Raw genomic sequence first — 16,773 nt, 5'->3', positions numbered from 1 at the left:
TTAGGGTAATTTGGGGGGAATTTTCGGGGCATTTTGGTGGGATTTGGGGGGATTTGAGGTGATTTTGGGGGGATTTTGGGGGATTTGAGGTGATTTTGGGGGGATTTTGGGGGATTTGAGGTGATTTTGGGGGTGTTTAAGGTGATTTTCGGGGAATTTTGGGGGTCTTTGGGGGATTTAGGGTGGATTTGAGGTGATTTTGGGGGAGTTTGGGGAGATTTTGGGGGGGTTTAAGGTGATTTTGGGGGAGTTTGGGGATCCCCGCTTGGCGCCGACCCCCGACATGGGCACCTGCACAGGTGAGAGATTTGGGGGGGTTTTAGGGAATTTGGGGAATTTTGGGTGGGTTTGAGGTGATTTTGGAGGGATTTTGGGGGGGTTTGAGGTGATTTTGGAAGGGTTTAAGGTGATTTTTGGGAGAATTTTGGGGGATTTGGGGGGCTTTGGGGGATTTGAGGTGATTTTATGGGGATTTTGGGGGAATTTTGGGGAAATTTGAGGGGATTTTGGGGGGATTTGAGGGGATTTTTGGGAGAATTTGGGGGAATTTTGGGGGGACTTTTAAAAAATTTTAGGGGATTTCGGTGGGATTTCAGGTGATTTCGGGGGGAATTTGGGGGGATTTTGGGGATTTTGGTGGGATTGGGGGAATTTTAGGGGGATTTTCTTGGGATTTGAGGTGATTTTGAGGGAGTTTTGGGAAAAATTTGGGGGACTTTGGGAAATTTTGGGGGGATTTGTGGTGATTTTGGGGGGCTTTGGGGGATTTTGGGGGGATTTCAGGTGAGTTTGGGGGTGTTTGGGGGGATTTTGGGGGAGTTTGGGTGGATTTTGGGGGAATTTGAGGTGATTTTGGGGGTCCCCGCTTGGCGCCGACCCCCGACATGGGCACCTGCACAGGTGAGGCACAGGTGAGGCACAGGTGAGGCACAGGTGAGAGATTTGGGGGGATTTTAGGGGATTGAGGTGATTTTGGGTGAGTTTGGAGGGGTTTAAGGTGATTTGGGGGGAATTTTGGGGGGATTTGAGGTGATTTTGGGGGAATTTTTGGGGAATTGGAGGTGACTTTCGGGGACTTTGTGGGAATTTGGGAAGATTTGCGGTGATTTTGGGGGTGTTTAAGGTGATTTTGGGGGATTTTGGGGGGTTTGGGGGGATTTAAGGTGATTTTGGGAGAATTTTGGAGGGATTTTGGGGGCAATTTGGGGGAATTTTGGGGGGATTTTGGGGTGATTTGGGGGGATTTGGGGTGAGTTTGGAGGGGCTTAGGGTGATTTTGGGGAAATTTTGGGGGGATTTGAGGGAAATTTGGGGGATTTTGGGGGAATTTGAGGGAATTTTGGGGTATTTTGGGGTATTTTGGGGGATTTTAGGGGGATTTTGGGGGGATTTGAGGTGATTTGGGGGGATTTGAGGGAATTTTGGGGGATTTTGGGGGGATTTCAGGCGATTTTGGGGAGATTTGGGGAAATTTGAGGTGATTTTGGGGGATTTGAGGTGATTTTGGGGGAATTTTGGGGGGATTTGGGGGATTTTGGGGGGATTTAAGGTGATTTTGGGGGGATTTTGTGGGTGTTTAAGGTGATTTGGGGGGATTTAAAGGGAATTTGGGGGGGTTTAAAGGTGATTTTGGGGGGATTTTGGGGAGTTTTGGGTGATTTTGGGGGAGTTTGGGGGTCCCCGCTTGGCGCCGACCCCCGACATGGGCACCTGCACAGGTGAGAGATTTGGGGTGAGTTTGGGGGGATTTGGGGAATTTTGGGGGGGTTTGAGGTGATTTTGGGGAGATTTTAGGGGATTGGGGGGGAATTTGGGGGGATTTATGTGATTTTGGGGGGATTTGGGGTGATTTTGGGTGAGTTTGGAGGGGCTTAGGGTGATTTTGGGGGGATTTTGGGGGAATTTTATGGGATTTTGGGGGCATTTGGGGGAATTTTGGGGATTTTGGTGGGATTTGGGAGGATTTCAGGTGATTTTGGAGAGCTTTAAGGGGATTTTGGGAGAATTTTGGGAGGCTTTGGGGGATTTTGGGGGATTTTAGGCAGATTTTGGGGGCATTTGGGGAAATTTGAGGTGATTTTGGGGGGAGTTTGGGGGGATTTGCGGTGATTTTGGGGGGATTAAAGGGGATTTTGGGGGAATTTGGGGGGATTTTGGGGGGAATTTGGGGGAATTTTTGGGATTTTGGGGGGATTTTGGGGGATTTGAGGTGATTTTATGGGGATTTTGGGAGGATTTTGGGGAATTTTGGGGGACAAAGTGATTTTGTTAGAATTTTGGGGGATTTCGGTGGGATTTGGGGAGATTTGAGCTGATTTTGGGGGGTTTAAGGTGATTTTGGGGGAATTTTAGGGGATTTTGGTGGGATTTGGCAGGATTTCAGGTGATTTTGGAGAGCTTTAAGGGGATTTTGGGAGAATTTTGGGAGGCTTTGGGGGATTTTGGGGGGATTTCAGGCGATTTTGGGTGGATTTGGGGAAATTTGAGGTGATTTTGGGGGTTTAAGGTGATTTTGGGGGGAGTTTGGGGGAATTTTGGGGGATTTTGGGGAATTTGGGGGAATTTTGGGGGTTTAAGGTGATTTTGGGGGGATTTTGGGGGAATTTTGGGGGATTTGGGGGAATTTTGGAGGAATTTTAGGCGATTTTGGTGGGATTTCAGGTGATTTTGGGGATTTTGGGGGGATTTGAGGTGATTTTGGGGGGTTCTGAGGTGATTTTAGGGGGAATTTTTGGGGAATTTAAGGTGACGTTGGGGGGATTTTGGTGGATTTTTGGGGGGTTTTGGTGGATTTTGGGTGGATTTGAGGGGATTTTGGGGGAGTTTAAGGTGATTTAGAGTCGATTTTGGGGGGATTTGAGGTGATTTTGGGGGAGTTTGGGGGTCCCCGTTTGGCGCCGACCCCGGCCATGGGCACCTGGCACAGGTGAGAGATTTGGGGGGGTTTGAGGTGATTTTGGGGGAGTTTGGGGAATTTTGGGGGGGTTTAGGGTGACTTTGGGGGAATTTTAGGGGAATTTTGGGGGATTTTGGGGGGTTTGGGGGCTTTAAAGTGATTTTGGAAGGATTTCGTGGGGATTTTGGAGGGGTTTAATGTGATTTTGGGGGAATTTTGGGGGATTTTGGTGGTATTTGGGGGGATTTGAGGTGATTTTTGGAGAATTTTCAGGGGATTTGAGGTCATTTTGGGGAGATTTTGGGGAATTTGAGGTGATTTTGGGGGGATTTTGGAGGAGTTTAAGGTGATTTTGTGGGTTATTTTGGGGGGATTTGAGGTGATTTTGGGGGGCTTAAGGTGATTTTGGGGGCATTTTTGAGGAATTTGAGGGAATTTGGGGGAATTTTGGGGGAATTTTAGGGGATTTTGGCGGGATTTGAAGTGATTTTGGAGAGATTTGAGGTGATTCTGGGGGTGTTTAAGGTGATTTTGGCGGATTTGAGGTGATTTTGGGGGAGTTTGGGGGAATTCTTGGGGGGATTTGAGATGATTTTGGAGGAATTTTGTGGGGATTTTGTGGGGATTTGGAGGGATTTAAGGTGATTTTGGGGGAATTTTGGGGGCTTTTGGGGGAATTTTGGAGGGCTTGGGGGATTTGAGGTGATTTTGGGGGGATTTTGGGGGTAATTTGCAGGAATTTTGGGTGAGTTTGGAGGGGTTTAGGGTGATTTTCAGGGGATTTTGGGGAATTTTAGGGGATTTTGAAGGGATTTTAGGGGCGTTTTGGGGTTTAGGGGGATTTTGTGTGAATTTTATGGAATTTTGAGGGGATTTGGTTCGATTTGGGGGGGTTTAAGGTGATTTCGAGAATTTTGGAGAATTTGGGAGGATTTTGGGGTGTTTGAGGTGATTTTGGGGGATTCTGGGGGAATTTGGGGGGAATTTTGGGGGGCTTTGGGGGATTTCGGGTGGATTTGAGGTGATTTTTGGGGTGTTTAAAGTGATTTTGGGGGGATTGGGGGAATTTTGAGGGGATTTAAAATTATTTTTGGGGGATTTTTGGAATTTCGAGGGGATTTAAGGTGATTTTGGGGGGATTTTGGGGGGATTTTGGGGGTGTTTAAGGTGATTTTTGGGGGATTTGGGGAATTTTGGGGGACTTTGGGGACATTGGACGAATTTGGGAAAGTTTGGGGGGATTTCGGGGGGCTTTGGGGGGTTTGAGGTAATTTTGGGGAGGTCTGAGATGATTTTCGGGGGATTTGTTGGGATTTTAGGAGGATTTGAGGTAAATTTGTGGGGATTTGGGTGAAATTCGGGGATTTTGAGTGAAATTTGGGGCTTTTGGGGCGAATTCTGGGAGAAAATCGGGAGTTTTGGGCGAAATTTGAGACATTTCGTGTTTAGGGCATTTCGGGCGGAATTTGGGTAATTTCGGGTAAAATTTGGTGCATTTAATGCGGAATTTGGGACATTTCGGGTGAATTTTGGGCGGAATTTCAGCATTTTGGGTGAATTTTGGGCATTTTAGGTGAATTTTGGGTGAATTTTGGGCATTTTCGGCCCTTTCGGAGCGCGGCGCCTGAGCCACAAAATGGCGGCCGCGTCCTGAGGGAGGAGCGGGCAGGGATCGGCCCGGGAAGGCCCCCGGGGGTTTCTGGGGCGTTTCCGATGGGATTTGGGGCGATTTTGGGTGGAATTCCGACGATTTTGGGGGTTTTTTGGGGCTTTTTTGGGGGTTTTTTGGGGTTTTTTGGGGTTTTTTAAGCGCCCGTCCCGCCCCTCCCCCCGGAGCTCACCGGACTCAGCGCCGCGCAGCCGCTCAGGCCACGCCCACAGCGTCGCTGATTGGCTAAGACGCGCAAACCACGCCTCCTCCCCGCCTCTACGCAGTCTGATTGGCCGATCCGTCTTAGCCACGCCCCCGTTGCCGTGGTAACGGCGAAAGGGCGGGAAAAGGAGGGGCTCTTAAAGGGGTAAAGGGAAACTCTTAAAGCGGCGATGGCGGCGGTGGGGCCCACCAAAGGGTTTTTTTGGGGATTTTTGGAGAATTTTGGGGTTTTTTGGGGATTTTTGGAGAATTTTGGGGATCCCCGAAAATTTTGGGGATCCCCTGGGCTTTTGAGGACCCTTAAAACCCTTCAGAACCGCTTGGGGACCTTCCAAGACCTCTAAGACCACTCAAAAATCCTCAAATCCCCCCAAAAACACCAAAATTCCCTCGGGGACCCCCAAAAAATCCGAAAATCCCAAAAAATGACCCCAAAATCTGTCCAAGGCAAAAAATAACCCCCCAAATCCTCTTGGGGAACCCAAAAATCCTCTGGGACGCTAAAATTTTCCCAAAGACCCCCAAAAACCCCCAAAATTCCTCAATTTCCCCCAAATTTCCCAAATTTTCTCTCCGGGGACCCCCAAATATCCCCTCGAGGGTCCCCAAAATTCTCACAAATCCCCAAATTTTATCAGCCCCCACCAAAATCCATCCAAAACCCCCAAAATTCCATCAGGACCCCCCAAATTCTCCCCAAAATCCCTTCAGGACCCCCAAATTCTTCCTAAATTACAAAAAACCCCCAAATTTTCCTCAAACCACCCAAATTTCCCCAATTTCTGCTTCAGGACCCCCCTAAAATTCTCCCAATTCCTAAAAGAACCCCAAAACCTCTCAGGGAACCCCAAAATTCTTCTGGGACCCCCAAAATCTCTCTGGGATCCCAAAAACTCTCAAAATTCCTAAAAGAACCCCAAAATCTTTTTGGGATCCTCTGGGGACCCCCAAAATCGCTCCGGGACCCCCAAAATCTCTCAGGGACCCCCAAAATCGCTCAGGAAACCCCAAAATTCCCCCAATTCCTAAAAGAACCCCAAAAACTCTCAGGGAACCCCAAAACTCCTCTGGGACCCCCCCAAAAATCCCCAAAATTTCCCCCACCCTTAAAAGAACCCCAAAACCTCTCTGGGACCCCCAAAAATCTTCTGGGACCCCCAAAATCTCTTTGGGATCCCCAAAATTCTCAAAATTCCTAAAAAAACCCCAAAATCGCTCTGGGAACCCCAAAACTCTTCTGGGACCCCCCAAAAATCCCCAAAATTCCCCCCACCCTTAAAAGAACCCCAAAATCGCTCTGGGACCCCCAAAATTCTTCTGGGACCCCCAAAATCTCTTTGGGATACCCAAAATTCTCAAAATTCCTAAAAGAACCCCAAAATATCTCTGGGATCCTCTGGGGACCCCCAAAATCTCTCAGGGAACCCCAAAATCGCTCAGGGACCCCCAAAATTCTCAAAATTCCTAAAAGAACCCCAAAATCTCACAGGGAACCCTAAAACTCTTCTGGGACCCCCCCAAAAATCCCCAAAATTCCCCCCACCCTTAAAAGAACCCCAAAACTTCTCTGGGACCCCCAAAATTCTTCTGGGACCCCCAAAATCTCTCTGGGATACCCAAAATTCTCAAAATTCCTAAAATAACCCCAAAATATCTCTGGGATTCTCTGGGGACCCCCAAAATCTCTCAGGGAACCCCAAAATCGCTCAGGGACCCCCAAATTTCCCCCAATTTCTAAAAGAACCCCAAAATCTCTCTGGGATCCCCAAAATTCTTCTGGGACCCCCCCAAAATCTTTCAGGGACCTCCAAAATCTCTCAGGGAACCCCAAAATTGCTCAGGGACCCCCAAAATTCCCCCAATTCCTAAAAGAACCCCAAAATCTCACAGGGAACCCCAAAACTCCTCTGGGACCCCCCCAAAAATCCCAAAAAATTCCCCCCACCCTTAAAAGAACCCCAAAATCCCTCAGGGACCCCCAAAATTCTTCTGGGACCCCCAAAATCTCTCTGGGATCCCCAAAATTCTCAAAATTCCTAAAATAACCCCAAAATCTCTCTGGGATCCTCTGGGGACCCCCAAAATCTCTCAGGGACCCCCAAAATCGCTCAGGGACCCCCAAATTTCCCCCAATTTCTAAAAGAACCCCAAAATCTCTCAGGGAACCCCAAAACTCTTCTGGAACCCCCAAAAAATCCCTAAAATTCCCCCTACCCCTAAAAGAACCCCAAAATCTCTCTGGGACCCCCAAAATTTTTCTGGGACCCCCAAAAATCTCTTTGGGATCCCCAAAATTCTCAAAATTCCTAAAAAAACCCCAAAATCTCTCTGGGACCCCCAAAATCGCTCAGGAAACCCCAAAATTCCCCCAATTCCTAAAAGAACCCCAAAATCGCTCTGGGACCCCAAAACTCCTCTGGGACCCCCCCAAAAATCCCCAAAATTCCCCCCACCCTTAAAAGAGCCCCAAAATCGCTCAGGGACCCCCAAAATTCTTCTGGGACCCCCAAAATCTCTCTGGGATACCCAAAATTCCCCCAAATTTTTAAAAGAACCCCAAAATCTCCCTGGGGACCCCCAAAAACTCTCAGGGACCCCCAAAATCTCTCAGGGACCCCCAAAATTCCCCCAATTCCTAAAAGAACCCCAAAATCTCTCAGGGACCCCTAAAATCGCTCAGGAAACCCCAAAATTCCCCCAATTCCTAAAAGAACCCCAAAATCTGCCTGAGACCCCCAAAATTCCCCAAATTTTTAAAAGAACCCAAAAATCTCTCTGGGATCCTCTGGGGACCCCCAAAATCACTCAGGGAACCCCAAAACTCCTCTGGGACCCCCAAAAATTCCCCCCACCCTTAAAAGAACCCCAAAATCTCTCAGGGAACCCCAAAACTCCTCTGGGACCCCCCCAAAAATCCCCAAAAAATTCCCCCCACCCTTAAAAAAACCCCAAAATCGCTCAGGGACCCCCAAAATTTCCCCCACCCCTAAAACTGCCCCAAATCCCCTCCCCCACCCCAAAAAAACTGATCCGGGGAGGGGAAAAACCCCAAAATTGGGAATTTTGAACCTTTTTTATTCATGGCAGGAAAAGCCTCGACCGCCGCCCCCCCCCAAAAATCCCGGCCCCGCCCCCCGGCCCAGCTCATTTGCATAGATCGGGTTCAAAAGGAACCAAATTTACATCCGGGGGGGGAAGGGAAACGCCCCTCCCCCACCCCCGCACCCCCACCCAACCCCCACTCTGCTGGGCATGGTCCTGAAACAAAATGGCCGCCGGGAGGCAAGATGGCCGCCAGGATCCAAAATGGCTGCCAGGAATCATGGAAGTTAAGATGGCCGTCGAGTGTTGTGGTTGTTTGTTTCAGTCAAGATGGCTGCCAGGATTCAAAATGGCTGCTGGGAGTCATAAGAGGCAAGATGGCTGCCGGATTTTTTGGTCTTCTCGAAATCAAGATGGCCACCAGGATTCAAAATGGCCGCCGGGTTTCGTAGTCTGCCTGTGTTCAAGATGGCCAAAAGGAATCAAAATGGCTGCCGGGAGTCACGAGGGTTAAGATGGCCGCCGGGTTTTGTGGTTGTTTCACAGTCAAGATGGCCGCCAGGATTCAAAATGGCTGCCGGGAGTCACGGAAGTTAAGATGGCCGCTGGGTTTTGTGGTTGTTTCGCAGTCAAGATGGCCACCAGGAATCAAAATGGCTGCTGGGAGTCACATGAGTTAAGATGGCCGCCGGGTTTCATAGTCTGCCTGTGGTCAAGATGGCCGCCAGGATTCAAAATGGCTGCCGGGAGTCACCAAGATTTGGATGGGCACCGGATTTTGTGGTCTCCTCACAGTCAAAATGGCTGCCAGGAATCACAGAAGTTAAGATGGCCGCCGGGTTTTGTGGTTGTGTCGCAGTCAAGATGGCCACCAGGATTCAAAATGGCTGCCGGGAGTCACAGGAGTTAAGATGGCCACCAGGAAACAAAATGGCTGCCAGGAGTCACAAGGGTTAAGATGGCCGCCGGGTTTTGTGGTCTTCTCGCAGTCAAGATGGCCACCAGGAATCAAAATGGCTGCCGGGAGTCACATGAGTTAAGATGGTCGCCGAGTGTTGTGGTCGTTTCACAGTCAAGATGGCCGCCAGGAATTAAAATGGCTGCCGGGAGTCATAAGAGTTAAGATGGCCGCCGGGTTTGGTGGTCGTGTTGCAGTCAAGATGGCCGCCAGGATTCAAAATGGCTGCTTGGAGTCATGGGAGTTAAGATGGCTGCCGGGTTTTGTGGTTGTGTTGCAATCAAGATGGCCGCCAGGATTCAAAATGGCTGCTGGGAGTCACGGGTGTTAAGATGGCCGCCGGGTTTTGTAGTCTCAACGCAGTCAAGATGGCCGCCAGGAATTAAAATGGCTGCAAGGAGTCATAAGAGGCAAGATGGCCGCCGGACTTTGTGGTCTCATTGCAGTCAAGATGGCCGCCAGGATTCAAAATGGCTGCCGGGAGTCACGGAAGTTAAGATGGCCGCCGGGTTTTGTGGTTGTTTCGCAGTCAAGATGGCCGCCAGGAATCAAGATGGCTGCCGGGAGTCACGGAAGTTAAGATGGCCGCCAGGTTTGGTGTCGTGTCGCAGTCAAGATGGCCGCCAGGATTCAAAATGGCTGCTGGGAGTCACATTAGTTAAGATGGCCGCCGGGTTTCGTGGTCGTGTTGCAGTTAAGATGGCCACCAGGATTCAAAATGGCTGCCGGGTTTCGTAGTCTGCCTGTGGTCAAGATGGCTGCCAGGAATCAAGATGGCTGCCAGGAGTCATGGGAGGAAAGATGGCCGCCGGGTTTTGTGGTCTTCTCGCAGACAAGATGGCCACCAGGAATCAAGATGGCTGCCGGGAATTACGAATGTTGGGGAGGCCAAGATGGCCGCCGGATTTCGGTGTCAGTTCGTGGCCAAGATGGCCGCCAGGTCACACGTTGGTCGGATTCGAGATGGCCGCCAGGAGGCAAAATGGCTGTCAAGTCTTTGATCTTCCCATGGCCAAGATGGCTGCAAGGATTTAAGATGGCCGCCGAGTTTACAGTCAAGATGGCCGCCAGGAACCAAGATGGCCGCCAGGTCTTACAGAAGTTGGCAGAAGTCAAAATGGCTGCCAGGTCATGTGACAGAGTCAAGATGGCCGCCAAGTTTCTGCATCTTCCCGTGGTCAAGATGGCCGCCAGGAATCAAAATGGCGGCTGGGCATCGATGAAGCTGGTGGGAGCCAAGATGGCCACCGGGAGACAAAATGGCTGCCAAGTTTTACATCTCACAATCAAGATGGCCGCCGGGTTTTGGTGTCAAGATGGCTGCCGGGTCACGTGATGGGCAGAGTCAAGATGGCCGCCAGGAGGCGGGGTCAAAGTGAATCAAAATGGCCGCCAAGTCACACCATGATCGAACAAGATGGCTGCCAGGAGGCAAGATGGCCGCCACCTTTGGGGTTGGCATTCAAGATGGCTGCTGGAAAACAAGATGGCCGCCAGGTTCAAGATGGCCGCCAGCCACAGTTTAAAATGGCAGCCGATGATGTCACCGATTTCAAGATGGCCGCCGCTTGTGATGTCATCGATTGCAAGGCGGTGACATCACAAAATTCAAGATGGCCACCGTTTTTGGTGATGTCATCGCGTTCAAAATGGCTGCCGGTGATGACGTCACCCAAGCAAAGATGGCCGCCATGAGTGATGTCACAGATGCGTGTGGGCGGCCATCTTGGATTGGTGCTGGCGGCCATCTTGGGGTCATGTAAAGGTCACCCTGGCGGCCATATTGGAACCGCTCTGGCAGCCATTTTGAGACCACACCCCTTTTCATGGTGGCCATCTTGGGGTCAATGAGAGGTCATGGTGTCGGCCATATTGGGGTCAATCAAAGGTCACTATGGCAGCCATATTGGGGTCAGTCAGAGGTCACTGTGTCGGCCATATTGGGGTCAATCAGAGGTCACCGTGTCAGCCATATTGGGGTCAGTCAGAGGTCACTGTGTCGGCCATATTGGGGTCAGTCAGAGGTCACTGTGTCGGCCATATTGGGGTCAATCAAAGGTCACTATGGCAGCCATATTGGGGTCAGTCAGAGGTCACTGTGTCGGCCATATTGGGGTCAATCAGAGGTCACCGTGGCAGCCATATTGGGGTCAACCAAAATCAAGTGTCAGCCATATTGAGGTCAATTAAAGGTCAAGTGTCAGCCATATTGGGGTCAACTAAAGGTCACCCCACCAGCCAAACTGAGACTGATCAATATGGCCGCCCTATCAGCCATATTTAAATTCCCCACAGATCACATGACAACATCCAGGCTGCTGTCGGCCATTTTGCGTCACCCCCACCGTCAGCCATTTTGTCTCACTCTAACCGTCGGCCATTTTGTCTCACTCCCACCCTTTCATGGTGGCCATCTTGGAATCAATCAGAGGTCATGGTGTCGGCCATATTGGGGTCAATTAAAGGTCACTGTGGCAGCCATATTGGGGTCAATCAAAGTCCACCATGTCGGCCATTTTGGGGTCAATCAGAAGTCACCGTCAGCCATTTTCACTCCCACCGTCGGCCATTTTGCGTCACTCCCAACATCAGCCATTTTGTCTCACTCCCACCGTCGGCCATTTTGCGTCACTCCCACCATTGGCCATTTTGTCTCACTCCAACTGTCGGCCATTTTGCGTCACTCCCACCGTCAGCCATTTTGTCTCATTTTAACTGTCAGCCATTTTGTATCACTCCCACAATCGGCCATTTTGCCTCTCATTGGCAGCCATTTTGTCTCACTCCCGTCAGCCATCTTGCATCACTCCCACCATCGACCATTTTGTCTCACTCTAACTGTCGGCCATTTTGCCTCACTCCCACCCTTTCATGGTGGCCATCTTGGAATCAATCAGAGGTCATGGTGTCGGCCATATTGGGGTCAATTAAAGGTCACTGTGGCAGCCATATTGGGGTCAATCAAAGTCCACCATGTCGGCCATTTTGGGGTCAGTCAGAAGTCACCGTCAGCCATTTTCTCTCACTCCCAACATCAGCCATTTTGTCTCACTCTAACCGTCGGCCATTTTGCCTCTCATTGGCAGCCATTTTGTCTCACTCCCGTCAGCCATTTTGCCTCACTCCCACCATCGGCCATTTTGTCTCACTCCCACCGTCAGCCATTTTGTCTCTGTCCCAACATCAGCCATTTTGTCTCACTCCAACCGTCAGCCATTTTGTCTCACTCTAACCGTCGGCCATTTTGCCTCATTCCCACCATCGGCCATTTTGTCTCTCTCTAACCGTCAGCCATTTTGTCTCACTCTAACCGTCGGCCATTTTGCTTTACAATGTCGGCCATTTTGTCTCCCTCCATCCGCCATTTTGTCTCACTCCCACTGTCAGCCATTTTGTCTCACTCTGTCGGCCATTTTGTCTCACTCTAACTGTCGGCCATTTTGTCTCACTCCCACTGTCAGCCATTTTGTCTCACTCCCACCATCAGCCATCTTGCCCCCTCCCCTTTACCACCCACCCCCCATTTTCCCCCCCCGCCGCCATCTTGCCGCACCCCTCACGTCTTCCCCTTCCTCCCCCTCCCCCCCACCCCCACCCCAGCGGGGGGGTCCTGTGGGGCCGCCCCTCCCCCACTTTGCACGGGGGTCACCGCGCATCTCCGAGGGGGCTGCGTGCGGCGGGGCGGGGCCTCAGAGGAGCCACGCCCCCTTTTCCTCCTTTTAGGGGCGGGGCCACCATCAACCCCTCCCCCCATTTTACGCCGCTTATGTGTGGGCGGGGCGACATCCTCCTGGCGGCCATCTTGTGGGCGTGGCCTGCGCCGCGGTTCGCGCTGAAGGGGCGGGGCTAAGGGGGCGTCACCGGGGCGGGCGCGGGTGGAACGGGGCGGGGGGATGGGCGACCCCTCCCCCTCTTCGCCATCGCGTTCCGGCGACGCCATTTTGGGCGGGCGACCCCGACGGCGTTTCCGGGGCGGGGGAGGGGAGGCGGATCCGGGATCGTCACCGGAAGGGGCGTGGCTCGGGCGTGGCCGCCGTCGCCGCCGCCGCCCGCGGGCGTTTCGCCGCGACGCCGCCGCGACAAAATGGCGGCGGCGCCGACGCGGCCGAGCCACGCCCCCAACCGGAAGTGGGCGTGGCTTGGGTGGGCGACCGCGGCGTCGCTTCGGCGGGGGAGGGGCGGGCGAGGAGGAGGAGCGGGAGGAGGGGGAGGAAGGTGGGGGAGGGGGAGGGCGTGGCCGAGCGCGGCGTCGCGAAGGGGCGTGGCCGGGGGGCGGGGCCTCCAGCACGGTGACCAATCGGCCGGGCAGCGTCCGCAGCACTTTGGCGGCCGGGCCGGCGCCGCGGCTCTGCCGGATCTCCACGTCGGCGCTGCGGCGGCGCCGCGGGGGGGGCGGGGCCGGGGGCGGGGGCGGGGCATCAACCGGAAGTTGGGGGGAGGGGCTTGGCTCGTCAAGCTCCGCCCCCTGTGACGTCACCGGAAGCGGCGGCGGCGATGGCGGCGCAGAGCGAGGCGGCGATGACGTCATAGCGGGCGGGGATGACGTCATAGCAGGCGGTGATGACGTCACGGCGGGCGACGATGACGTCACGGGGGGAGGGGACGGAGGGGGCGTGGCCGCGGCGGGGGGCGGCGGCGATGACGTCACAGGGGGCGTCGGGGCTTCCGATGACGTCACCGATGATGTCACCGATGATGTCACCGATGATGTCACCGATGACGTCACCGATGACGTCACCGATGACGTCACGGCCCGCAGGCGCTGGCTGACCCGCGTCCCCGCCGTGGGGGAGGGGCGGGGCGGGGCACGAACCCGACGCGGTTTTCGTGGCCCCGCCCCTCTTTCCGAGTGAGGCTCCGCCCCCTCCGACATGGCCACGCCCCCTTCTGATTGGGCCACGCCCCCTGCGTCAGCCACGCCCACTTCAGCATTAGCCACGCCCACTTCCGCATTGGCCACGCCCATTGTGGATTTGGCCACGCCCATATTGGAGGTAGCCACGCCCATTTTGGAGGTGGCCACGCCCATTGGTGCGTTAGCCACGCCCATTTTGGATGTGGCCACGCCCCCTCGAGGCTCCGCCCCCTCCATTGGCTCCTCCCCCGGGGGGGCGGGGCCGGGGCGGGGCCGGAAGCGCCCCCCGCCCCCCTTGGCCTGGTCGATGTCCTTGCGGGCGGCCTCGAGCTGCTCCTGCGGCGGACCCCAGACCCAATTAGGGACCCCAGACCCAATTAGGGACCCCTGACCCAATTAGGGACCCCAGACACAATTAGAGACCCCAGACCCAATTAGGGACCCCAGACCCAATTAGGGACCCCAGACCCAATTAGGGACCCCCGAAACCCCAATGAGACCCCAGACCCAATTAGGGACCCCAGACCCAATTAGGGACCCCAGACCCAATTAGGGACCCCTGACCCAATTAGGGACCCCCGACCCAATTAGGGACCCCAGACCCCAATTAGGGACCCCTGACCCAATTAGGGACCCCTGACCCAATTAGGGACCCCAATTAGGGACCCCTGACCCAATTAGGGACCCCTGACCCAATTAGGGACCCTCAAAACCCCAATGGGACCCCAGACCCAATTCGGGACCCCAGACCCCAATTAGGGACCCCAGACCCAATTAGGGACCCCAGACCCAATTCGGGGACCCCTGACCCAATTAGGGACCCCAGACCCAATTAGGGACCCCAGACCCAATTAGGGACCCCTGACCCAATTAGGGACCCCTGACCCAATTAGGGACCCCTGACCCAATTTGGGACCCCAGACCCAATTAGGGACCCCAGACCCAATTAGGGACCCCTGACCCAATTAGGGACCCCAGACCCAATTAGGGACCCCTGACCCAATTAGGGACCCCTGACCCAATTAGGGACCCCAGACCCAATTAGGGACCCCTGACCCAATTAGGGACCCCAGACCCAATTAGGGACCCCAGACCCAATTAGGGACCCCCCAAATCCCAAATGGGACCCCAGACCCAATTAGGGACCCCAGACCCAATTTAGGGACCCCAGACTCAATTAGGGACCCCAGACCCAATTAGGGACCCCAGACCCAATTAGGGACCCCTGACCCAATTAGGGACCCCAGACACAATTAGAGACCCCAGACCCAATTAGGGACCCCAGACCCAATTAGGGACCCCAGACCCAATTAGGGACCCCCGAAACCCCAATGAGACCCCAGACCCAATTAGGGACCCCAGACCCAATTAGGGACCCCAGACCCAATTAGGGACCCCTGACCCAATTAGGGACCCCCGACCCAATTAGGGACCCCAGACCCCAATTAGGGACCCCTGACCCAATTAGGGACCCCTGACCCAATTAGGGACCCCAATTAGGGACCCCTGACCCAATTAGGGACCCCTGACCCAATTAGGGACCCTCAAAACCCCAATGGGACCCCAGACCCAATTCGGGACCCCAGACCCCAATTAGGGACCCCAGACCCAATTAGGGACCCCAGACCCAATTCGGGGACCCCTGACCCAATTAGGGACCCCAGACCCAATTAGGGACCCCAGACCCAATTAGGGACCCCTGACCCAATTAGGGACCCCTGACCCAATTAGGGACCCCTGACCCAATTTGGGACCCCAGACCCAATTAGGGACCCCAGACCCAATTAGGGACCCCTGACCCAATTAGGGACCCCAGACCCAATTAGGGACCCCTGACCCAATTAGGGACCCCTGACCCAATTAGGGACCCCAGACCCAATTAGGGACCCCTGACCCAATTAGGGACCCCAGACCCAATTAGGGACCCCAGACCCAATTAGGGACCCCCCAAATCCCAAATGGGACCCCAGACCCAATTAGGGACCCCAGACCCAATTTAGGGACCCCAGACTCAATTAGGGACCCCAGACCCAATTAGGGACCCCAGACCCAATTAGGGACCCCTGACCCAATTAGGGACCCCAGACCCAATTAGGGACCCCAGACCCAATTAGGGACCCCAGACCCAATTAGGGACCCCTTGCCCAATTAGGGACCCCCGACCCAATTAGGAACCCCAGACCCAATTAGGGACCCCTGACCCCAATTAGGGACCCCAGACCCAATTAGGGACCCCTGACCCAATTAGGGACCCCAGACCCAATTAGGGACCCCCCAGACCCAATTAGGGACCCCAGACCCAATTAGGGACCCCAGACCCAATTAGGGACCCCAGACCCAATTCGGGACCCCCAAATCCCAAATGGGACCCCAGACCCAATTAGGGACCCCAGACCCAATTAGGGACCCCAGACCCAATTAGGGACCCCAGACTCGATTTAGGGACCCCCAGACCCAATTAGGGACCCCAGACCCCAATTAGGGACCCCAGACCCAATTAGGGACCCCAGACCCAATTAGGGACCCCAGACCCAATTAGGGACCCCCGACCCAATTAGGGATCCAGGAAACCCAAATTGGGACCCCAGACCCAATTAGGGACCCCAGATCCAATTAGGGACCCCAGACCCAATTAGGGACCCCCCAGACCCAATTAGGGACCCCAGACCCCAATTAGGGACCCCCCAGACCCAATTAGGGACCCCTGACCCAATTCGGGATCCCCGAAACCCCAATTAGGGACCCCAGACCCAATTAGGGACCCCTGACCCAATTAGGGACCCCTGACCCAATTAGGGACCCCAGACCCAATATGGGACCCCAGACCCAATTAGGGACCCCAGACCCAATTAGGGACCCCTGACCCAATTAGGGACCTCAGACCCAATTAGGGACCCCTGACCCAATTAGGGACCCCAGACCCAATTAGGGACCCCAGACCCAATTAGGGACCCCTGACCCCAATTAGGGACCCCAGACCCAATTAGGGACCCCCCAAATCCCAAACGGGACCCCAGACCCAATTAGGGACCCCAGACCCAATTAGGGACCCCAGACCCAATTAGGGACCCCCGAAACCCCAATGAGACCCCAGACCCAATTAGGGACCCCAGACCCAATTAGGGACCCCTGACCCGATTAGGGACCCC

General features: G+C 53.9%; 1 protein-coding gene across 1 annotated transcript in view; it reads right to left on the bottom strand.

Annotated features, from left to right (window-relative positions):
• Positions 1-12,615: 12,615 nt before the first annotated feature.
• SRCAP (Snf2 related CREBBP activator protein) overlaps positions 12,616-16,773 on the bottom strand; it is a 110,293-nt gene continuing 106,135 nt past the window's right edge. Inside the window, exons 38-39 of the mRNA XM_072936391.1 lie at positions 13,023-13,960; positions 12,616-12,931 (exon numbers count right to left, since the gene is read on the bottom strand). Coding sequence (XP_072792492.1) covers positions 12,616-12,931; positions 13,023-13,960 — 1,254 coding nt within the window. The remainder of the gene's footprint in view (positions 12,932-13,022; positions 13,961-16,773) is intronic.

The sequence above is a fragment of the Taeniopygia guttata genome, chromosome 16 (assembly GCF_048771995.1).
Source record: "Taeniopygia guttata chromosome 16, bTaeGut7.mat, whole genome shotgun sequence".
Classification (NCBI taxonomy): Eukaryota; Metazoa; Chordata; class Aves; order Passeriformes; family Estrildidae; genus Taeniopygia; species Taeniopygia guttata.
Note: the sequence above shows the minus strand (reverse complement) of the source record. Positions and strands in the feature narration are given on the sequence as shown.